Source organism: Lepidochelys olivacea, assembly GCF_965140295.1.
Source record: "Lepidochelys olivacea isolate rLepOli2 genome assembly, chromosome: 17".
Taxonomy (NCBI): Eukaryota; Metazoa; Chordata; order Testudines; family Cheloniidae; genus Lepidochelys; species Lepidochelys olivacea.
Window position 1 is genome coordinate 18,048,195 of NC_140427.1, and position 24,232 is coordinate 18,072,426.

Sequence of the window (24,232 nt, forward strand, 5' to 3'; positions counted from 1 at the left end):
ACTGGAAGGACTTTATTCCAAGCATTTTCGTTTTTAGATTGGCTTCTTATCTGACTCCTTTCTAACTTCAAAAGGACGCTTCATAATTCTAAATCTCCATAAGGTTTTACCAAATGAAGCAAGGCTGTTTTTTGCTTTGCTTTCTTTCTAGTGTCTACATGGAAAAACTCACTGACATGATCCAAGGAGCAGTCGCTATAAAGCTTATTCACAATTCTTTCCATGGTCTCCAGCGAAATTCAGCTGTCCCCCAAGTAGTTAGTGACTTTTACAATCATAGGAAGGATAGAAAACATCTGTGTGTAACTCCTGAAATTCTGGGGCCATATTCTGCTCTCACAGCATTGTAAATGAGAAGTAACTCCACTGAAGTCAATGGACTTGGAGGGGACAATGAGTTCAGAATCTGGCCTTTTCTTCCATTCTGTTCTTGCTGTTCTTCACTCAGTCCTCTGTACTACTATTTTTTCCAGTATGCAACACCCTCTTCTTCTCGAACAGAGGTAGTTAAATATTTCCAAAAAATATATGTAGCCGTGGTTGCATAAGCATATGTTTCATCTATATGTTTAATACTCTTTTCAAAAATGTGTAGCTTTATCTCTTGTAATATAGTGTGTCTGGTTTGTAAGAACAGGGCTGTTCATATTTCAGGGCTTCTCTCCTCGTAGTTAATCTCCCTGATAAAGTGAATGAATTATATTTTTGTTGGCTGTCTTCGTTGCCTCCATCACTGTGTTTCCAATTTATCAACATAGTTTTGAGAAATTGTTAGGATATGTAGCACTCGTAAGCACCATGGGGAGAAAAAATATTCATTTATTACTGCTATTGCATGTGATTACATTACGCATATCCAAAGGACTAAACATTAAATGTCATATTTAATTCTCCCCATACAGTAGATATTACTCTTTCTCCTTCTTTCCAAAAACATCCTGGAAGCTAATTCTTCAGTCTCATCTTAGATCATCCACACAGCAAAGAGGGCAAGTATGATTTAAAGATTAGTGCGAGAATAATAGGAGTCAGGCCATCCAAGTTCTTCTCTTCATTCTGCCTCTAACTCTTGGAATTTCAGGAAAATGATTGTGGTGTCAGAGCTGGGAAGGGGGACACTAAGGAAGGAAACTTGGTGACCTTGGGAAAGTCACTTGACTTCTCTGTCTCAGTTTCTCAATCTGTAAAATGGAGATAATACTAGCTTACTGCAGAGGGCTAATGTCATAATTTGCTAGACTCCCACCTTCTGGAATACTTATCCTGGCACAGCAAGGAGAGGGGATATCCTAAGGTCCTGTACTAAGACCAAGATCATGAACAATAATATATTAAACACTGAAGAGTCAATGAAGACTGAGGTGGCCAAATATGCAGATGACAAAAAATTGTTTAGTATAGTAAAGACTAGAAAATTGTGAGGAACTTCACAGGTATCTAACAAAGCCAGATGAGTGGGCAACACCATGGCAGATGAAATTCAGTGTTGACAAGTGCACATTGGAAGGAACGATATGAACTATTTATCCACATCCCTGATGTCTGACTACTTGGAAAAGAGACCTGAGTTTATTTGTGACTAGTGGAATGAAAACACCTACTCATTGTGTAGTGCTGATGTGAAAAAGACAAGGTAAATGTTAGGATGTATAAACAATGGAATATAAAATAATGAGATGATCATTCCATTATATAAAGTAGTAAAACACCTCCACCCTGAATACTGTGTTGTTTGATTTGGGATGACCAGAACTGTCTATAGCTGGTAAATGTCTATAGCTGATATAAATGAAAGGACAGTCAGGCCCTGGGAACTTCAAATTCAAGAGCTGTCAATCTGGTATCTTTCATGAACAGTAAAGCCAGTTTTTTAAAATGGTGGTTAATTTGTTTCTAGCAACCTAAATAGTTTACCTGTGGCCAATACACCTCTTTTATCAAAACATAAACTTCCAAAGCCACCTTGGGGACTTGCTCATTCATGGAGAGAGTTAATTATGGCAGCCAGGAGTAATGTATGGTGATTCTGATGGGTTGCAAAAAACAATCCTGCCCATGTATCCACCATTAAGCTAATGTTCCCAAGTTTAATTCTCTGGGCAGCATTGTTTCAATTGATCATAAGAAATTCAGTAGTAGATGCTAAGCAGATACTGACTTCAGTCTGCAGTAAGATTTATTGACCTGAATAAATACTAACCAAATCAATACCAAAGTCTGTATGTAATACATTTTTAAGGTCAGAAGGGACCATGATGATCTAGTCTTTACCCAGTGATTCCTGCATCAAACCCATAACTTCTGGTTGAACTAGAGCAGATTTTTTAGAAAAAACAACCAGTCTTGAATTTAAAAGATTTCAAGTGACAGAATATACAACCTCCCGAGGTAAATTACTCCAATGTTTAATTACATTCAGTGTTAAAAACATATGCTTTATTTGTAGTCTGAATTTGTCCAATTTCAGTTTCTAGCCATTGGATATTTACCTTCAGGTATAAAGAATCTTAATATTAATGAGCGGGAAGTATGCAATATAGCAGTACACTATTATAAGAAAGTTTAGTAAGGTAACACAGCAAGTAAACTTATTTTAAAAGAATGGGAACACAGAAATTGCCACACCAGATGAGACCAGTCATCTTTCTAGTTCAGTGTTCTGTCTGACAGTGGCTGGTATCACATACTTCAAACAAAGGTGGCTGGATTCCTGTAGTGGACAACTAGGGAACAATTTACCCATAATAGAAGAAAAGGAGTACTTGTGGCACCTTAGAGACTAACCAATTTATTTGAGCATAAGTTTTTGTGCGCTACAGCTCACTTCATCGGATGCATACTGTGGAAAATACAAAAGATGTTTTTATACACAAAGACCATGAAAAAATGGGTGTTTATCACTACAAAAGGTTTTCTCTCCCCCCACCCCACTCTCCTGCTGGTAATAGCTTATCTAAAGTGATCACTCTCCTTACAATGTGTATGATAATCAAGGTGGGCCATTTCCAGCACAAATGGGGGAGCGGGGGAGAGAAAACCTGGAAAAGAAGAGCCCTGTGGACTTTGAAAGCTTGTCTCTCTCACCAACAGAATTTAGTCCAATAAAAGATATTATCTCACCTACCTCATAACTCTCACCTCCTGAGACCAACAGGGGTACAACAACATTCCTAATTCCACGCAGTTAGTGGCTGGTTTATGACCTGAAACATTAGTTTATAACTTGGGTGGTTGTGCTGCTGAGTTTATGCGGGCATTGAGAGGGGAAAATAATCTCTAACATACATCCACAGAAATGCTGAAGTCATTGGGACGCTTGGTGTAAGCATTATGCTCTATTCGTAAACATTTGCAGCATTTGACTTTGGCTGTAAGGTTTTCGGGACAGAGACCTCTTGTTCAGGTCTACACAAATAATAAATACTCAGAAGAGATGCTATTTAGTACCAGATTCTTAGTCTGAACACAAAGGCCCGTTCCACTGTGCTGCCACTGAGGTAGATTTCAACAGGCAATATTTTGAGGTTTTTCTTCAACCAGTGGAAGGAAGTTTATTGAGACTCGCATTTAACAGTCTTGCCAATGTGCAATAAAATTGCAGGGTGTTTGATCAGAAGCACATAGAAGATCAGGGTTGGAAGGGACCTCAGGAGGTCATCTAGTTCAACCCGCTGCTCAAAGCAGGGCCAATCCCCAATTTTTCTCCCAGATCCCTAAATGGCCCCCTCAAGGATTGAACTCACAACCCTGGGTTTAGCAGGCCAATGCTCAAACCACTGAGCTATCCTCCACCCCCCCAATCATGAAGGGGGTTCACAAAAATCTCTATTATAAACAGGAAAGGACTGTAGAGAAGAAACTTTCCAAGTTTCTCAGTAGTGCTTCCCTACCCCAAAACACAAAAGACAGGCGAGGTACAAATGAGCATATCCACCTGAAAAAAGTCACAGGCGGCCATTAATCACATAGTTATTTGAAGCGTGGATGGAAAGGGTCAGACACCCTGGGGCCGTGGCACCTGAGCCACTGAAACCGAGATAGCAGGTCTGGATAAAAGCTGGGTTCTCCCAAGCTCTCCAATCTTGCGGCCTACAGGGAGATCAAGTTAAACTACTCCAACTCAGTGCTTCTATATCCTGGGAAATTTCCCCAAATCTGGGAATTTTTAACGGCATGTGCCCTGCAATTTCCCAATTTGCCCTGCAATTTCCCAATCACAATATAGAAGCACTGCTCCAACTTCACCTAAAAAGCCCAGGTCCCAAGGCATCCTGGTACAACGGTGCTGCAAAAACCTTGTTTGATCCCCTGCCTCTGAGAGGTTCCTTGTACCATGATTCATTGGGATTTGGATTATCCTGTTGTGGAGGAGGAAAATAATGTGTGTGTGTGTGTGTGGGGGTGTTGCATTCAGAAATTAGCTGGATCCAGCAGGGTACCGATACCAAATCAGAGATCTTGCAGTTTCCTTGGATCGGGGTGTGCTTGGGGTCCTGACCGCTCTGGAGGAATATTAGAAGCAACACTTTTCTGTACTCTGAGGGCACAAGCTGGGTTTGCAGCTAAAACTTGGCAGGATCCAGGTTCAGAATCAGAGAGATTTGTTAGTTTTTGCTGTGCTGGGGAAATTTAGAGTCCAGATTATTAAAGTACAGGACTGGCTACCTTATTCTTCGCTCAAACAGAAGTTTGGACGAAGGATGGGTTGTTGGGATCAAGGTGCCAGATCCAGAGTTTTGTGCTTTGGGGGGTGTCTGTGTGTGTGCGCCCCCCCCCACTTGTTCTCTGTTTAAGCATCAGAATTTGGGTACTTGGGGCCACAAATGAGCCGAACCTGGGTTTCGGTGATACTGTTGCCGGGGGGTGGGGTGGGGGAAGTTTTTTTGGGGGGACGAACAGGGAGAGCTAGGCTTGTTCTCCGTTTAGGCAGTGCAAATGTGAGGGGTTGGCTGGGTCCAAAACCAATCCGGCTCTGGCCGGGTCCAGGTGGACCCGTCTGTTCTCCCTTTCCCTTGCAAGGCTCAACTCCACCGCGATCCTCAGCACGTGTGCGCGCGTTCAGCCCGGCAGCCGCCTCTCGCAAGGGAAGCGCCGGAGCCGCGGGGGTCTCTGGCCACGTCCTCCAAGGGTTAATGGAGAAACCCCACGCCCCCTTTGACGGAACTGCACCAACCTCACCAAATTTGAAAAGGCTGCCGCCAGGGCTTAGCTCGCAGAGAGGGCTTGACTTCCCTTTAAAAGCCAGGAGCAGCAGCAGCAGCAGCTCGCCATCGGTGCCCTGCGGGGAGCTCCGGCCCCTCGAACCCCAAATTCTCACGCGTCCCCCCCCCCTCCACCCCGGCTATCGCATGTCACTGTGACCCCCCCCCCCCCAGTCCGCCTCTCGGTTGTATTTGTTGCCGCAGAGATGAACCTGGCTCTCTTCCTGCCCTGGTGGGGCTGTTTCCTTGGATGTACCCTAGGGACCGGTTTCCTCTATCCGTTCCCAGCCTCCACGCTGCAGCACAGCTATCCCGAGCCGGGCGCAGGATCCGCGGGCAGCGGCTTCGCCAGCCGCCGGTGAGTAAACCCGCCCGGCGGCCGCCTCCTCCTCCTCCTCCGGCGGCGGCGGGCCCGGGGGCGTTCGCCTCGTCCCGCACTGAGCGGCAGGGCGGGAGCAAGGGCCACGTCCACCGGGGGGCGGCGACCCCCTTCTCTCTCTCGGGGAAACGTGAGTCCCCGTTGAATGGAAACTTTCTCCGGCGACTGTACCCGCCCCCATGGGGAAGCACCGACTTCTACAACGCTCAAGTGTCCCCTGTGACCCCTGTGGCTGGGGGTTATCTCCCGCTGGGCATCTAAAAAATGCGGCTTTTGGTGTCTCCCCAGCAAGCTGATGCATTGGCAGTAGAGAGTAGAAACTCCTCTGTTAAAAAGCCTTTCTGTCCCCGTCCCCCAGACTAGCCAGTAGGAGGCAGCCCATCCCAGAGGGAGCCCCCCGAGGTGGGTCTCCTACTCGCTGGGGACCCGAGAAGCTGAGCATTTAGCTGATCTGATCAACATCATTCAACATGTACCAGAAAAGCCAAGTTCTTGTTAAAATCAGCCCTGCTCAACTGCCCCAAGAGACCAGGTTTAAATGGCCAAGGAAAACAGGAGATTCTTTAGGGCGACTAAGGGAGCTGTAGCTCACCAAAGCTTATGCTCAAATAAATTAGTTGGTCTCTAAGGTGCCACAAGTCCCCCTTTTCTTTTGACTCATCCTGTCTTGCAAAAGCGCATGGTGCATTTTTATGCACCCTAAGAAACGTCATACCTGTTAGGGCTTCCTAAACAAAGACTAATTGATTCTAATTAAACTGAGGACTTGGGCACCGTAAACAAGACCCTCAAACCAGGCGTTGAGGAATTCTGAATGAAAACATAACCCCAAAAGGGTTTGGAACCACAGTCTTCTGATATCCCCAGACTGTGTCCACTAGGCTACACGGAACCGTAGCTTTAAAAATGACTGAAATGTAACATGTTATGCCAGTAGAGGGAACCATTATAGTCCTGGGTTGTTCAGCTCAACAAAGAAAAACCCTAATTACAGATTTTATACAAGGGTTACAGCGTTCAAAGGGGAACCAGTCTCCAGGTAAAGCAAAACAAACCCTGAAACAGTTTCACATGAATTTAATGTAAATCACCGTTAATTTATTACGTCTTGCTGCTTTAACAGAGAAAACAGTTTAGATTTGTGTCCCCCTCCCCCTTTCTCTCTAAGCTTCTCTAGAAGTAAAACAGCTGTTCAAATGAATGAGTAGCTCTGCACAGTAACCCAAAGTGGCTTAGGAGGCTTTCAAAAGTATCTTGATTTAAATCACTTTTTAAAATTCAGTATTGTATCTGTTAACCCCTTAAAATCAGAGCACGAGTGGTAAACATTCAGCATTTGTAAACCCTGCTTTTCTCTTTGCTGTGCCAGTGCAAATCCTGAGTGCGGATGAGTTAACACTAGTGTAAAAAGGAGCTCCTACCCATGTCGTTTATCCTGGCTTTAAAGCAGGGTAGGCTGCAGCAGCCTTTTTGCAGCCTGTATTATAGGCTTGGATCAGTGCCCCCACCCCCAAAAGCATTGACACGCATGACTGTAAGCATGGCAGGGCAGGGAACATGTCTTACTCTGTGTTTGTAAATGTAAAATTACAGGACAAACCTAATATAAAATTATGGAACTAATGTAAGAGACATGTTTCTCCATGACATGACTCTCTTCTATCCTAGGACCAACACAACTGCAACTATGCTGAATAGAACTAATATAACATTATTAAGAAACATTTATGTGGAACTGTTCCAGAAATGGCATATTCAGCCAATGGGAAATTTTGACCCTTCAAAACTAGTTCCTGTTGGAAAGTGGGACAGCGAGTCACAATATCGAACCGTTTCATGCATTAAAAAGTTTCAAATCTGAAACGGTTAATTCATTTTGATTACAAAAAAAAAGGTGTGGGTGTTTTACATTTTTGAAATTAGATTTCTCATTTAGCATCTCCCTTTGGAAAATAACTCTCTGGTTGAAATCGACATTGTACTATGGAAAGCATCTGCTCTGACAAAACTACTTTTTCCATTGGGAAAATTTTTGATGATCTCTAATGTTGGGATTGTTTTGGGAGACTTGTTTCTTAATGTGAAATTTAGGTTGGGATAGCTGTGGTCTAATGGATCAACATGTTGTGGGGACTTGCGATGTAGGTTCCGTTCCTGACTTGTCAACCTATCTATCTGGGTTTTTATACTGCTGTGGTGTCTGAGACCCTTGAGTCATTCAGCAGTTGGGGTCTCTACTAAGACTGCTACATTTGTGGTGATATGTTTGTAGTCTGAATGCATGGCTGCTCAGGGACTGGAGTATAGCCCCCAAGAGCCTGGTGCTGAGCTACTGCAGATCCCAGGGACTGCATCTCTCCAGAGATGGCAAATGTCTATCATGTGGCAAGAGCTGTTGGTCACAAACTACTTGGTTTATACTCAAACAGGAAACCAAGCAGTAAAAGGGATCTTTAGCTTATTGCCAAGCCATTGAGCCCTCCTGCACTAGTTTCCTGTATCAGTACAACATGGCAACTTTAGCCTTCCTCTGACTTTTGTATTCCATGCTGGGGCTTTATGTGGAAGATGACTAAAATGGTCTAACAAATTTAACTGCAAGAGCATGGAGATGTAGGAATGGCATTGGAATTCCAGACACTGTTTTTTTCCTTTTGTTGTTCCACTAAATCATGTTCATTTAGGAAAACTCCTACTGTCTTGGCTTTCTAATTGTTTGATGAATAACTTCCTTCCATGTACATTTCATTCTCCCGCACTAAGGAAAAGGCGTTGGAGCAGTAGAAACACGTATGGGTGGGAGAAGGAGATGGGGCACTCCTGCTTTTCTTAACTAAAATAATAGGCCTGTCTTGCCTTTTCAATCACTTTGTTTGTTTGTTTTTTCTGAAAACCTGCATTTGTTGATATTTGTAGGCTTCAAATGTAACAAATGGTATTAGAGATTTAAAAACAGCAATGATAAGAGTAGTGCTAAGCCACGAGAACGTAGCCTAAAATAAAGAACAGTACAATATTAAATAATGTGACTGATGCATTGCTCCAGGATTATATGGGTGCAAACTTGCATGGGAGAAAAGAGATTTAGGTTCCAATTTGACAGCCATTCAAGCATTTGTCCAAGTCTATCCATCTTCAGTAAAGCACTCAGGCATGTACTTAATATTCTGTTCATTTGGGCCTTGCTAGGGCAAAGGAAAAGATAAAAGATGTCTCTTGGGGTCAAACTAGCCTCTCAGAATAGGCAAAGGAAGGGCATCTTAAGTGAGTATGGTTTATTAGTTGGTTGTGGGTTTTAGTGGCTAGAGTAGAACACTGGGTTCTGGGATTCCTGGGCTCTAGTCCTATTGTGTGTCTTGGTAAAGACACTTCAGTTTTCCCCATCTGTCAGATAGCCCTTACCTCATGCAAAGGGTGTTGTGGCAATTCAGGGACTTCCTCTTGAGAGGTGATGAAATCCCCCAACTCTCATTTTTACGTGAGTGGATGGCACTTAGAGCCTTGTCCGCTCAGGCTTGATGTTTGGGTTGAGCTTCTGGGATAAAGGTGCTAGGCCGTGTGTATCTGGATTGTATGAAGCGTCTAACAATCAATACAGCACTAAATTTTACAATACCTAAAGCTAGCAACCTAGGCCTAGTTATCTCTAAAATCTCAGTTCCTGCTTATTAGATCAGATTTATCTTTTACTACAAATTTACACAATGCCTTGCACAGTGGAGCCATCATCTGATGTAGGGCCTTTAGGTGCAACTATAAAATGAAGATGATGGTTGTGGATGGGTGTATTACCATAACACCTAAGAGCAACAGTAAAAACACTGCCCCCATGGCCAGATATAGGGGGCAGGTGACCTCCTGGGGTGCCGGACTTGCAGATCCTAGCATGCAAATGTATCCTCTTATATGGCAGACAAATCATGCATGCAAATTGTGCATTGAAATCATGAAGAGGGCTACAAATGCAATAAAAATAAGGTATTCAAAAGTTTAACAAATAGAAGGAGGGGGGCCTTGCCTGGGGCACCACTTGGTCTAGCCCTCCAGGTCACAACTTATGAAATTGAATAATGTACTTGAAGTTCTGGTTTGATATTACATTTTTTTTCTACTATTAAAATGAATATACACATAGAAGCAAAGGAATAGAACTAGATGAAGGTGTAACTTGTGCAGTGATTTAGGGCTGAATATCTGAAAGTGGCCACTGATATTTAGGTGCCTAATGTGAAACACTTTTTGAGCCTAGTGTTCAGAGGTGTCGAGCTTCCTCAAGCTTTAGAAACGAAGGGAAACAATTATTTTCCTTCAAGAAGGACTTTTCTGTAGAGGCCCACAGGAGGGATGGTGTTGAGGCATCTATTGAAGGCAGCTGTGTGATGTTCAGGATAGGAGGATCTCTTTTCCATGTCCCCAGGGTCAGCATTAGACTTGCTGGGGCATAGGGCAGAAACTAAGGAACCGGAGCCCAATCATATAACAGCTTTGCAGGCCTCCTGTGACATGGGGCCTCAGGTAATTGCCCCGCTTGCTATCCGCTAATGCCAGCCCTGCACGTCCCATAAACTATTCAGTGAAACCATGGGACATTAGTTGAAAAGGTTTGGGAAGCTCAGTTTGAATATCCTAACAGCCAGCTTTCAAAACTCCTAGTGTTCCACCATCACAGCAAACTCTTTGAGGGAGAGATGAGCACTCTATAGGCTGAGCACTACTCTGACCATCTATAGACTGCAGCTGGTACGTGCATTCTGAGAGAGCTCTAGGCATGACTCCGTTTTGCTGGGGGCAAAGGAATAGAGCTGAATAACTACACCCTTTTTTAATGTTAGTGTAAAGTACCCTGGGGCTACTCCATGCTATCATATGGAAATGTATACATTCAGTTCTAATCTTGGCTATGCACAGTCAGGGCTCCAGTGTGTCTAACCCATGCATAGCTTCTCCTGCCTCTGTGAAACTGGGTTGAGACGTTATTTCTTTGCTTCTCTACAGAGCTAGCCTTTCATCAGGCTGTCCAAGCACATCACATACATTAATAGACTGACTCTTGCCTCATGGCTGTGAAGTAGGTGAGTAGTACTGGACACGCATAGAGATTGCATAACCTTCCTTGTAACACAATCCGCTGGTGAGTCTGTGGCAGGGCCAGGATCTTTTGAGTCCCATTCTTGTAAGCTTCAGCCCTTGAGCTGTTCTTTCATGTGCAGGTATGGAAAGAGGAACCTTGGGCTTTGTATCTCTTTCTGAATGGGGTATGTCACAATAAAGATACTATAGAAATGATGAGCCAATAATAAGAGGGAAACACAAATAACCAAGTGACAGGAGCAGCAGAATTAATAACTTTAGTGTAGGACATTATGATAAAAAGAAAAGGAGTACTTGTGGCACCTTAGAGACTAACCAATTTATTTGAGCATGAGCTTTCGTGAGCGAAAGCTCATGCTCAAATAAATTGGTTAGTCTCTAAGGTGCCACAAGTACTCCTTTTCTTTTTGCGAATACAGACTAACACGGCTGTTACTCTGAAACCGGACATTATGATGTTTCAATAACCCTAAAATAGCTAATAAACACACATCTGTACAAAATAACGTGTCTCTGTTGCTGGTATGATATTTTCACCTGCTGTGTGGACATCTTTTGGGGACTGAATAGATAGTATTGAAGTTCACTTGGTCCTGGGGTGTCTGTGATCGTTCATCCCTGGTCCAACTCCATGGCAGTCCATGTCATTACATCAGGAAGGAACTTGATTAATTGTTTCTTCTCTTGTGAAGAAATTGTGGGCTGGATTCTGTGAATGGGGAGAGGGAAGTATAAGAACAGGGCATACAGGATGTCTACAGGGCTGCCCCACACCAGGGGGGTGGTAGGTGATTGTCCACTCCAAGCATCTGGTTATCTGTAGGGTAGCACACTGGCTTTACTTCAGCTCGGGCAGTAGGAACTGACTCCCTTCTACTCACTTCATAAAATGGCTCCATGGAGTCTTATGTAAGTGGGGGAATAGTCCTGCTATTGTGGGGAACTTTCCTGGCTTCTGCACTACACCGGTGAAGTGGGCTAGTGAAAGGATCTGAGTCCTCGCTCCCACTTCTTTTACCCAGTGGCCTCCCTGCCCTTGAGGACTCCCCTTCCACTCTCCTGTCTGGCAGAGTCCTCGTAACCACAACAAGGCTGGGCCCAGGATTCCTGGGGGGCTCAACCCCCAACCCTGCTGTGGTCACCTAGGACAGGTGCTAGGGTGTCCCCACTCCGGGGTACTCTCTCTGTACTGGGCACTTCTCTGACCATTACATACAAGTTAAAGCAAATGCAAGTTATTTAATCAACAATTAATTTTAAAAAGAATAAGGAATAATGGGAAAGGTTAAAGGAAACACATCAACCCGCCCTGTGGCAGGGAACATCACAAACAGCATCTCTGGAACGTCAGGGCAGTTCAGTCTGTTCCTTGTAAGTCCCAGGCCTCCTGCTCCGGCCCTGGCCGTGCTGCAGGGATGCTCTGGGTTGGACACTTGCTCTGGTGGTGGCCACGCGCTCTCAGGCTCTAAGTGGTAGGACCCTTCTTCCCAGTGTTGCCCCCGCCCTGTCGGGGTTATGATCCAAGCCTGGCCTGCAGAGCCTCATGGCTGAGGCGTCTCCCTGTGCTGGGCCTGCTGCCCAGGGTCCCCCTCGGTCTCCCCAGCTGCTCTCCGCACCCAGCTCCTGACGGCTCCAGCCCCAGCTACACCACTCGGTCTCTGCACGGCTGCTGCTGCTCTGCCTCCAGCTCCTTGGGCTGCTTCTCTGGCCCCTCTGCCTCTGGTTGCTGCAGCCCTGCTCCCAGAACAGGCCTGCTCTGCAGGATGCTTCTGTGACTCTGTTCCCAGCACTGACCTGCTTCCTGGGCTGCTTCTCTGGCCCCTCTGCCTCTGGTTGCTGCAGCCCTGCTCCCAGGACAGGCCTGCTCTGCAGGATGCTTCTGTGACTCTGTTCCCAGCACTGACCTGCTTTCTGGGCTGCTTCTCTGGCCCCTCTGCCTCTGGTTGCTGCAGCTCTGCTCCCAGGGCAAGTCTGCTCTTTTTGGGCTGAGCCTCTGGCTTTGGGGCTGCAGCTCTGCTCTCAGGATAGGGTCTGCTCTCTCTGGGCTGCTTTTCTGGTCCCTCTGGATCTGGCCCAGCTCTGCTCCCCAGCTCAGTTTGGGCCCCTGCTTTCTCCTTAGCTCGGCTCCCACTCTGTCTGACCCAGGCAATTCCAGCTCACACGGAGGACGGGACATCCCTGGCCTCCTGACTCCCTGATTAGCCTGCCTGCCCTGTCATTCAGGCTGACCTGGAGCATTGGCCTCTCCCCATTGTTCCTGGGGACTATCAGTCTCAGGGTCCTGGTTTCTCATAGACCCTTCCCATTTTAGTACTGGGAGCTAGCCAACCAAAACACCCCCACTGAATGTTAGTAAGGGGGCAGCAGTCCCCTTACATTTATTTAGATTCTGAGACTGGATGCTGAGCACCTCGGTGGCTGCTCTGTCTCTTCTTTACCTCCAGTCCTGCGTCTTGCATCGCTCTTGTGAGGTGCAGGGATGGAGTCATTAGGTCAGAGTGTGGCACAGGAACTTATATGCTGTCTTCAGCTCGTAGTACCAGCTGTTGCTGAGTACCTGCTCTGCTCCTCTCTACCTTCTCCCAGTGAGTGCTGAGCACTCTTCAAGCTTGTGCTCATATGTCTGTCCAAGGAGCTGGTGTTGAGGTTCTTCAGCTTGGTTGAATTGCTTTTCTTAATCGTGAAAAAGGCTAATGATCAAGGCAGCTGCTTGTGGAAGCAGCTAACAATGTCATTTGCCCAAGGAGTCTGTTCTGGTGACATAATGTCTCTAAGTTGGGTTTTCCATTGGTCTGGTGTCACATCGCTTGGTAGCCTGGTGAGATGTGGTGACTCTGAAAGGAAGGGTAGAAGTTTGTCTTCGTTGCGTGCTATTCAGTCCTTATTAAACTCGGAGGTTTCTAACTCTTTCCTCTCGTTGTTCTAAATGCAGCAGGGTCGTGACCCTGACCCAGATCAGTTTAGCTCTTCTGTGTGAAAATCCAAACTCCTTTTTGAAGGTTTAGTTGGTGACAATGCTACTGGGTTCTACTTCTTGGGAGTAGATGTGTGATGGACTCCCAGCATGAGTAATGCTCTATTGCCTGTGTGTCTCTTTGGGGAAGGTGATTCCTTTCCTCTTTGGCATGGGTGGTCTTGACTTTTTTCAGTGCATATCAGCTGCTGGGACTCTTGTTCAGTTTCCTCTGGAATCACTGTCCCCTTCCCTGCTCTCCAAGGGTTGTTCTGCTCCAGGTTTTTCTTAAGGCCAGTTGTCTTGGTTGCTTATGCTTGGCTTGGCTTCATTCAAGGTATAGTTTGAGTCTTGGTCAGTTATTTTAATTCCCGTAGTCAGCTTAGATAGAGGAAAGCTAAAAAATTTTCAGAAGGGCTCTACACCCACAACTGGGGCCAGATTTTTTAAAACAACTTGGCACAGTAGTTCTGATCTCTTGAAAATCTTCCCCTTAAAGAATGTTTGGCACGCAACAACATTGGCGAGCTCTTGTCACTCAGTATTGCATATCTCTGGGCAAACGTTACTTAGTTGGCGGTCACTGCGGCTTCCTTGAGGGAATTTTTACACTGTTATTGTTTTTTAACGAATTTAAGGCTGACACTGCAGGGACTCTGTGAACTGAGCTGTCAGCTTGTCTGACACTGACAACATAGAGGGAAAACTTGATACACTTAGGCTTCACAGTTTCAACATGGGAAAACCCTACTAAACTAAAAAAATAAAAAGATCTTCTACCGCTTTCCACAGTATGCATCCGATGAAGTGAGCTGTAGCTCACGAAAACTTATGCTCAAATAAATTGGTTAGTCTCTAAGGTGCCACAAGTACTCCTTTTCTTCCCACTAAACTAGACACTAATGAGGAGGGAGTTAAATTCCTTGGTTAACCTAATCTCGGTATTTTGTTTTAACATGCAGTACTTCTAAAGTCTAAGAACAGAGCTGAGCCCTGGCACCTCTAGGCTTGGCAGTTCTTCTCCCCGGACCTCTGGGCTGGCTGCATCCATTATGAAAGTAAAAAAATAGCTTGAGCTCTGGCCCCAGCACCTTTTTCATTACAAATGAAGTGCTATCTAAAAGGCATTGTGACAATGCCTAGTTGGCCAAATTGCCTTGGCTTTTGAGAATGGCAGAGGAGTTTGGATCTTCACACAGATGAGCTAAACTGACCTGGGTCTTTTTGCCATTTATCCAGTCAACAAGGTGGCCAATGAGACTTATTTTTTTCTGCCCACCTAGAGGATAATGGGCTCCCATAAATATCTAACACAGTGGCTGTCCCAGAAGTCTGGGAATCAGGATTTCCCCTCTGTCTTGGTTACCCCATATGTAAAATTGGAATCCTTCACTCTAGGCATGGCTATGAGAGTGAATTCATTCAGGTGTGGTAAGGTTGTTGGCTGGAAGCCACTAGGCCCTAAAAGGGTGTGGGGGTGTGTGTGTATACATACACACACCCTCCTCCCACACACCCTTTATAAATATAAAATTCTATGCTAAATTAATATATTAAATGATTTCTAGTATAGATGTGAACATACTCCTTGTTTCCTTTCCTGCAACTGTGCCTGGCAAACAGGAGGACTTGTGGGGGAACCCTCTTTTTCTCCCCCCCCCCCCCGTCTCTTGATGTGGCGTATATTGTGGGAGTTACTTTCCACCTGACCTATGCATAGAAGGCTTCAGTTAGTAGGTCAAGCAGAGAGATCCAGCAGAGAAAGAGAAGAATCAGGTGGTGCTGACTAGGAAGGACTCTGGCTGGAGTGATCCAGGGAAGAAGATGGCACAGTGGAATTTCTCCCAGCTGTGGAAGCAGTACAGAAGCATGTGAACCAGTGTGAGTTGTGGCAATCCTTCTGAAGTCTATCATGCACCTGGGAAGCCTCTGTGTGTTACATGCTGATGGAAGCTGACTCTTGGCAGGAGAGTGCTGAGTGAAAGCGTATCACCTTTGCATTAAAATGTGCCACAGTGATAGGCAGTCCTGCATTGGCTGCCTTTGTTGAATCTGGAATAGATGAGAATTAGTTTTGGTATGTGGAGCCATGTGAAGTCAAACATATTTTTGCAAAGTTCCCGTGTGTTGTAGCATGTTGGGGGGGGGGGGAAATGAGCACACATGGGGCAATTTGGTCTGGCAGGATCTTACAGTACTTGGCCCAGTGCTGCTGTAAATTAACATAACCTGCAACAAAATATATTCTCATTGCAGTATGCGGCATGGCATTGGAGCCAATCAGGTTAATCTGAATTGTCACACTGTCTTGTGAGCTCATGTTACTGTAAACCACTAATATATATCACAAAGAGTACTTTTCTATAACTAAGTGCAAATCCCTTAGACTTGTAACCCTACAGATATATTTTTGAATGACTATACAGCACATGCTGAAATAATAGAACTCTGCTTTGCCAATCAACAAAAATATTTTGGTTCTGTTAGTGTAATTAAAAAGACTGCTAAAATCTCTTCTGAAGATCTGCAAGGGGCAGGCCTGTTGGAAGCTGTCACAAAAACTACAGCAACGTATCTATTTGCTTGGGTAAAGCCCTCTGCAACAATCGAAGACTCTATAATTACATCTGTGAGCTCATTCCAGGTGGTTACTGGCATCTGTGAGGCTTTCAAAGCAGCTCCTAGATCAGCCAACTTATATGGTCAGAAGTTTGATTTCCAGCTTAAAGGGAGACAGACCAGTCCTCGCTTATAGACAGCCCCCCAACCTGAAGCAAATACTCTCCAGCAACCACACAGCAGAACCACTAACCCAGGAACCTATCCTTGCAACAAAGCCTGATGCCAACGCTGTCCACATACTTATTCAAGTGATACTGTCATAGGTCCTCATCACATTAGTAATGCCATCAGGGGCTCGTTCACCTGCACATCTACCAGTGTGATATATGCCATCATGTGCCAGCAATGCCCCTCTGCCATGTACGTTGGCCAAACCGTCAGTCTCTATGCAAAAGAATAAATGTACACAAATCTGACATCAGGAATCATAACATTCAAAAACCAGTAGGAGAACACTTCAACCTCTCTGGCTGCTCAGTAAAAGACTTAAGGGTGGCAATTCTGCAACAGAAAAGCTTCAAAAACGGACTCCAACAAGAAACTGCTGAGCTTGAATTAATATGCAAACTAGATACCATTAACTTGGGCTTGAATAGAGACTGGGAGTGGCTGGGTCATTACACATATTGAATCTATTTCCCCATGTTCTTGTCAACTGTCTAAATGGGCCATCTTGATTATCACTACAAAAGTGTTTTTTTCTCTCCTGCTGATAACTCATCTTAATTAATTAGACTCTTACAATCTGTATGGCAAATTCCACCTTCTGTGTGTGTGTGTGTGTGTGTGTGTGTGTGTGTATATATATATCTATATCTATATATATATATATATATCTATATCTATATCTTCTTACTATATGTTCCATTCAATGCATCCGATGAAGTGGGCTGTAACCCACAAAAGCTTATGCTCAAATAAATGTTCTTTTTGCTGATACAGACTAACATGGCTGCTACTCTGAAACCTGTAGAAGAGCTGATTTTCATAATGGGAAGGTGGAAATGCTGTAATAAAAGAAGTTGGATACTTCCTAACTTCTGTCTAAATGCTAGTTCATGAGCGGAAAGCAACCAGAAGTCAAGCTGCTTGGTACCAAACGCTTCTGCTAACTTGTGGATTAGGCCAGCCCGAGAATTTGATGTCTTTAATTTAGTGCACTTTGGTTTATATCTTTGCTCTGCATCTGAGTTTTCATCCTGTGGGCTCAGGAGCCAAAATTCACTTTGTGGGGGCATTTACATCAGCTGTGCTGTACCTGATGTTGGAAATTAAACACTAGCATTTGGTTTGAATTCCATGTTCCCCCACATTGTTTGAGGCTAGTACTAACAGAGAGCCACAGGAACTAATTATGTTAAAAGAAAGAGAAACCTCTTTCAGCCTGCACCTGTTCTCAGATTTTGTTTGGCAAAGCTTTAGTCTATTATGCTTCTACGTATGGGGTCTGCACTATATGATGGGGGGGTGGGGAAGAGAAATATCCTATTTAAATTCATCCCATTTGTTACAGCATAGGCTGCGTTACAGCCTATCGCAACCACTAATTTATGCTCAATGCTAATATTACTGAGTGACAAATACTAACTCGGCTGTTCTGCAATTTCAGTTGGGTATAGCAAGCTTACTCTTTTTTCCTTTCCTAAACTGCTTGTCGTATTGCTTTGAGCTGTCAAACGGCTGCTCTGTTTGCCATATAGGTGGCTGCATTTTGCTTCACTCACTACTGATAGATATATTCCATGCAAAAAACAACCCCCAAAAACCTACATGAAAAGACTATTAAGGTTTTTAAGTGAGGTATTCAAAAGTCGGCAAACAGCACAGCTAAGCTTTCATGTGCAACCTTATCTCTGGCCTTGTGCAGCATCGTCTTTAACATGCTATCATGTAATTTCAGAAGGGCCCTGGCTCATTCAGCATGTTGAGTGGATCATGCACAGTAAATGAGGCAAGGGTGTGACATTTTAAAAACCTATGGCAAGGCGAAGTGAGGAAGGGTGCACAAGAAAAATGACTACTTGGCAATCAACGTTAAAATCAAAACTAATTTATTAAATATATTTTTAAAATTCTGTTCTCGCTGTTAAATGAGTGCCCTCATCTTCTTCACTGTACACGGTCAAGGCTAGTCACTGAAGACCGAATTCTGGTTTCAGATTCATCAGTGTGAACTTGGAATAAATCCACAGACTTGAATGGATTTATTCTAGATTTACATCAGGTGCAGTTGCAAATAGTGTTTGGCCCCGAATGAGACATGGATCTCTCCCTACCTCTTTCAGTGTATGTTTTGTCCAGCCAGCCCACAGACTGAGGTGGCCTTCTGTGGCAATAATGGTATATGATCATACAGCTGCACTGAGAGGCAGAGTTGAGTGTTGTCTCTGCAGCCTTTACTTTGACACTTCCTGCGATTTGAATGCTTCACTTAGCAACCTTAATCTTCTTTTAACTTAGTTGTTTTGTGTGGAATTGCCTGCTTTTTTAAAAAAATAAGCAAGCAAGAAAGCAAACTTGAATTCATTATCTGTTAACACAAAAAAGCAGCCTAAAACAATCAAAAAATGCAAAGGGGTTTGTTCCACCTTACAATAGCCCACTGCGTGAGGCAGGGATTCTCTGCTGCACTGCCCTACCTCAACCACTGGTGCCACCTGTTTTGGCTCCTTGTTTTTTCCCCTCCCCATCCAGTTTATGTTTCAAACCGCCCCCCCCCCCCCCCCCCCCGGCTTACTCTCTCCTTTCTCAAATGGCTGAACTGGGTTTGCTGCTTTTGTTTTTGTTTTTTAAAACCACCATTGGCCAGAAACCAGGGCTGGAAAATTTCATCCCAAAAGATGGAAAGTTTGGAAGCCTATAATCTGAAAAGGCCTTTAATTGCAGCTCTGAGTGTGCCTTAACTGTAACTAACACAACACCCTCCAGCTATAGGGGCTGGATTTTATTTTATTCCCGTTTTACACCAGGGTAAAGGAGTCTGCAGATGTCAAGCGTGATGTTGGTGTAAGTGAAAGGAGACTCAAGCCCCTAATATACAGTATAACTCTGAATCTGATAGCATGGTAGAAGGGTTTTACTGGCATGAGTTTGGGACTGCTGTAGGTCAGCCCCTCTGAATGCCATTTTTTGTGGCACTATAACCAACGCAGTATCCCAAGGGTAAGAGCAGGACTACACTGTACACAGAAAGGTGAGAAGTGGGCTGCTGGTGGGGTACAATCACATATGCATCTAATCACTGACCAGTACAAAGGAAGTTGTCATGATTGCATTACAGTTAAATGGCCTTTCGATTATTGAGGCTTTTTCTCAGTGTGGATAAAAGCACCTTGAAAAGGCTAAATCTTTATTAAAATCACATTGTAACTCAGTGGCTACTAGACCTCACTCCTTTACTTCATTCCAGGACCCCATTTTAATATTTCTTTGAGGAAAGAGGCGCTACAAAAGCGATGGAGTCTCCTAGCCTTCCTCATTGGAGCAGACCCACGGCTGCAGAGGGTATTGCTGGGATTAGTGCAGTAAAGCTGCTGCTGGTTGAAAGCATCCGTTCTTGCCACTAGAAATGGATTAACCGCAGTTACAGAAACAGCCGTCCCGTTCTTTACGGTAGCTCCCCTATTCTGAGTTCCACTGCAGAATGTGGCCCTTGGCTTGGTTCCAAACAATGACCGTTTTGTCAGAGGGCAAAACTCTGCTCTGTGATCCTACAACAGGTCGCAACCCTGATGCTCCTGTTTCCCTACACGTGAAACTCCATAATGCTTTGTGCTTTCCAAATTATTACTGTATCGCCTTCAACCCCCGCTCCTGTACTAGGGCCCCACTGTGCTGAATGCTGCACAAGCATAGAATAAAAAGATGGTCCCTGCCTGCAATGATTCTTAAGCTAAGTAGTAAATTGATACATAGATCTAGCTTCTCAAGGGTGGCTAGTGATTTTGGGTGCCCAATTTAAGAGCTTACAGGGACCTGATTGTTCAGAGGGGGTGTTAAGGTCTTTCTAACATTGGACGCTGTAAATTATCTGAAGTTGGGCACTGATGACACTAGTCACTTCTGGAAAATTTTAGGTAAAATTGACTGCTGACTAGAGCGGGAGACTAGGTGTCAGAGCTGAGTTCCATTCCTGGCTCTGCAGCAGATTTACTGTGTTCTTTGGGCAAGTAAATTCTCTGCCTCAGTTTTCCCCGTCTGGAGAAAAGTGTTTCTCGTGACTTTTGCACGGCTTAATTTATTAACGTATGCAACCCACATCCACTCAGAGATGGTTTAGTCCACATATAGAGAGAGACTCAGCTTGCTACAGTCTTGGCGAGGAGAGCAGGCTTCTCTAGCTTGGCAGTAGAGGCTCATACTTTTAGATTCAAAAGTCAGGCAGGTTCAGTCCTTTCTGCTGATGGTCGACTCGGGTGCTGTATTTGTCTCCATGGTTTATTAATCTTCTAGCAATGCAAAGTGTTATAGTCATCACAGCAACTGGCAGGTCACAGAAGTGTCCCTTGCACTAGTTTGGGATCTGGCTACGTTTTGGGGCGTCTGCACTTTGTAAGCAGGGAGCATTATGACAAAGGTTCTTAATATTCATTTGAATTTACAATACATCCTTGCTGGAGATTCATAATTTTTCCCTCTTCGCTTGACTCATTGCAAGGATTGCACTCTAGGTCATGTCTTGTTTATGAACATGTGCTCAGCCTCCTCCTCTAATCAAGACCTTATGATACGTTGTAACTAGAGCCGGGTGAACTATGTGTAGCAAACAAAGTATTTGTCGAATGCAGCATTTTTCTGGTTGTAAATTGTCTAGGAGCAGATCTCTGTGTCAATAGACTTGTTTACGGTTCGCTGTTGAACTGTTTTGACGTGACTCTTTGACATGGGCTTTTAATATTCACAAACTAAAATTCCAGCTGGTCTGATTAGACGCATTGCTCACATGGTATATTTGTCAGCCCTGACTGGACCAGTGAGGGATTTGACTAGCCCATGCAATGGGTGTCTGCTCCCTGGGCACTTCAGAAACCAGGGGTGTGGGGTGGAGAAGATGGATCTGGTACTCTATGGCTTGACTGGCCATTCACCCTATGTGGGGGCATGGGTGGACACAGGTGCTGTAGATGCTGCTTGAGGCTTGGGAGGCACCATGGAACAACACTACTATACTCTACAACCTGGAAGGAGAATTCCTCCCTCCCTTGGTCCCTGAGGAATTCCACAATCTGCAGCTTGCAGTAGCATTTGGGCTTAATGGCAAATGTAACCCGTGTGTGTCCATCCTTCAGTGCCTGACCCACAGAGGGTTATGGGTCTCTGTTACAGCTTTTACCTACCAAGCCTGGATCCCTAACTCAAGCTATGGAGACTCCATGGTTTTAGCTCTGGAGGTCCCTGGTCCAATCCCTGGAATTGGATAGCCACCATTTTGGCCTACAACCATTGCATGTTGATGTGATTTTAAAATAGATTGAAACAGTCAGGAAGCTCTCCCTGGCCTAAGTGAGGAAGAGGAGCTGTAGGGGAGTGCTGCTTACTCAAGCCAGGAAGAGGAGTTACTCTTTTGCTTTTAGCAGAAGAAAGAGCTGGGGGTCTACCTCCCCTTTCTGGCTATATGTAAAAGTGAGTGTGAATTCTACACAGATCAACACTCATGTTGCTCAATTTCTCTTTGGTAAGATGTGGCCCCACCTCTATCTTGGACTGTTGTACCATCTGATACAAACCGAACACTGTACTGAGTGCTCAACTAGGGTGGCAATGTTTTAAAAGAGGCTGATCATCCAGAATGGTAGAATAAATGGGATTTAAAGCCATTTGTCTTCCTTAATTCCACGCTGTTTAGGAGAACTGGATTGTACACATGGACTCACTTTTTGACATGGAAACTAACCCGTAACTGATTTCACCAAACTTCTGAAAATATATTCAGGATTTGGCAAATCAATCTGGTGTCAAACTTAATTTCGCGTTTGTCTCTATTGCAACAGCTTAAATTAATGTCCTGGTCAAAATGAAATAGACGATGGATCTTGCCTAAGGTCTTGCTGCCTTTTATTTTGAACCTGAGACGCATGCCCTTAAAACTAACAAACTCTTGGCTCCTATATGTACCTGAGTGATGCATTTTCCCTTCATTTTGCATCTAGCCTTATTTATTGAGTAACAAGATTAGGTGACACTTATAAGCTCTCTAAAACTACACACGGAACAGATGCTGTATTTCTTTCAGCAGCAGCCATCTTTAGCCAGGGCTTGTATGGACCTCAGACTGAGGGCTAATTGGACTCTAATTGCTATGCTAAATGCTGCTGGGTAAGTCACTACATAAAAAGGTGAAAGATCACTTGTTCGTTAATCGGCACATGATAAAGTGGATGGAATCCGTCTGGAGAATGGAGATGGACTTTGTTTTCAGTGTTTAATTTTCTGACTCTGGTGCAACAGCCCAGAGCTTTCAGTAGACAATGCCACTAAATGTCTGTGATCTGGTAGGATAATTAGCTCCTTGAAGAGTGAGAGAGAGTGTGTGTGTGAATGCACAGTGGATGAAATATATGATTTGGCTGGTGCTATGAAAAACACCAGTGTATTAAGTGCTGGTTAGAAGGCAGCAGGGTTCTCTGTACCACTTGTATTTGATCAAAGGGCAACAATTACAATGCTTCCTTACATATTTCAGTGGTACTTTGGAACACTTAAAGATCCTGGTGACATACAAGGTATTACCAGACTATTCTGCCAAAGCCTAGAAAAGGCACTGAATTACTGTGTGGTTAACGTTGTTTCTGATGGTGTTAGCAGTGGTGGGAACATTGTCCTATTTGGAAATCAGACTTTCCAAATGATCGGGTCATCTCAAGTAGGTCACTGAGTGCTGAGCATCAAGATTCTTCACCCCAAGCCCTGACTACTCAATGTGGAGGAGGAAACCTCTGTTGCAAGACTTTGTTCGTGGTTTTGTGTAGCAAAATGCCCTCTAATGATGTTGCATGGGAACTAGAGGTTACTATTTTGGCCAGCGTTGTCTTTGTCCACAGTAGGAACCTGTAAAAGGCTGCTCAGTATTTTACATTAACTGTGAGATCAACCCTTGTGTAATTTTTAAAGTAGATGTGATATTCTCTCCTTGGGTTTTCTATTCTTGGAGCTAGAGCTTTCAAAGCTGAAATATTTATAAATGGCTCTAACTAGTAGAAACTAGTGAGGTGCTGCTACTTATAAGGTCTAAATAAATGGGGAGCCCCAATGCAAATGACTGAATTTTGTTCATTGTGTTAGTTTGTTTACTTACCCATGAGCTTGGGGGAAACAATGATTTTACTTTTGTTTCTTTCACTATTGGAGTGTAGTTTCTATTATTCAGAGGTACTTCATGACTAGGTTTGTGTATGCTGTAGTGTATCTTGTAAATGGAATGACGTCAACCTCACAACAGAGCTCTGCAGTTTTAAACCTCTGCTAAGAAATGGGGGAGAGTCCAGTAGTTTTGTGACTTGCTGATAAGAAAAGCTCTGTGGCAGGACTCTCCAGTGTAACCTTTTCAAGAGGGTTGTGCTAAATGCAATGGGGGCCTAAAGTTTGTTTCCTAGGTCCATATTTAGGCACTTAAATATGTGACCTGATTTTAGTGGGTTGTTTTATTTAAAAAAATATATTTCATAAAACAATGCAGTCCCCTTCCAGGCAAAGTTCCACCATTGAACATGATCTCCTCCATTGGCATCAACAGGAGCCATAAGCCTTGCATCAGAAGGCAGAACCTGAGTCAGTGCTACACATTAGCCCGTGGGGCTACTTGTGTGAGGAAAGAGGCTGCAGGAATAGACCCTGTATCCTTAATGACTATCTATTAAGGCCTACAAATGCAAACCATGTGTTGTAGAGTACCAGGTGCCAGATTCTGATCTGAGGGAGGATATCTTACCAGAAACTAATTAAATTCCATTTTAGGATGTTTATATTCAGAGGATTGTGTGCATAGGT

The 24,232-nt window shown here is 44.3% G+C and overlaps 1 protein-coding gene across 3 annotated transcripts in view; it reads left to right on the forward strand.

Moving 5' to 3' along the window:
* The first annotated feature begins 5,350 nt into the window (after nucleotides 1-5,350).
* COL26A1 (collagen type XXVI alpha 1 chain) overlaps nucleotides 5,351-24,232 on the forward strand; it is a 221,085-nt gene continuing 202,203 nt past the window's right edge. For all 3 annotated transcript variants that reach the window (XM_084650887.1, XM_084650889.1, XM_084650888.1), the window contains exon 1: nucleotides 5,351-5,559. In XM_084650887.1, the coding sequence (XP_084507013.1) occupies nucleotides 5,408-5,559 (152 nt within the window). In that variant the 5' untranslated portion in view covers nucleotides 5,351-5,407. The remainder of the gene's footprint in view (nucleotides 5,560-24,232) is intronic.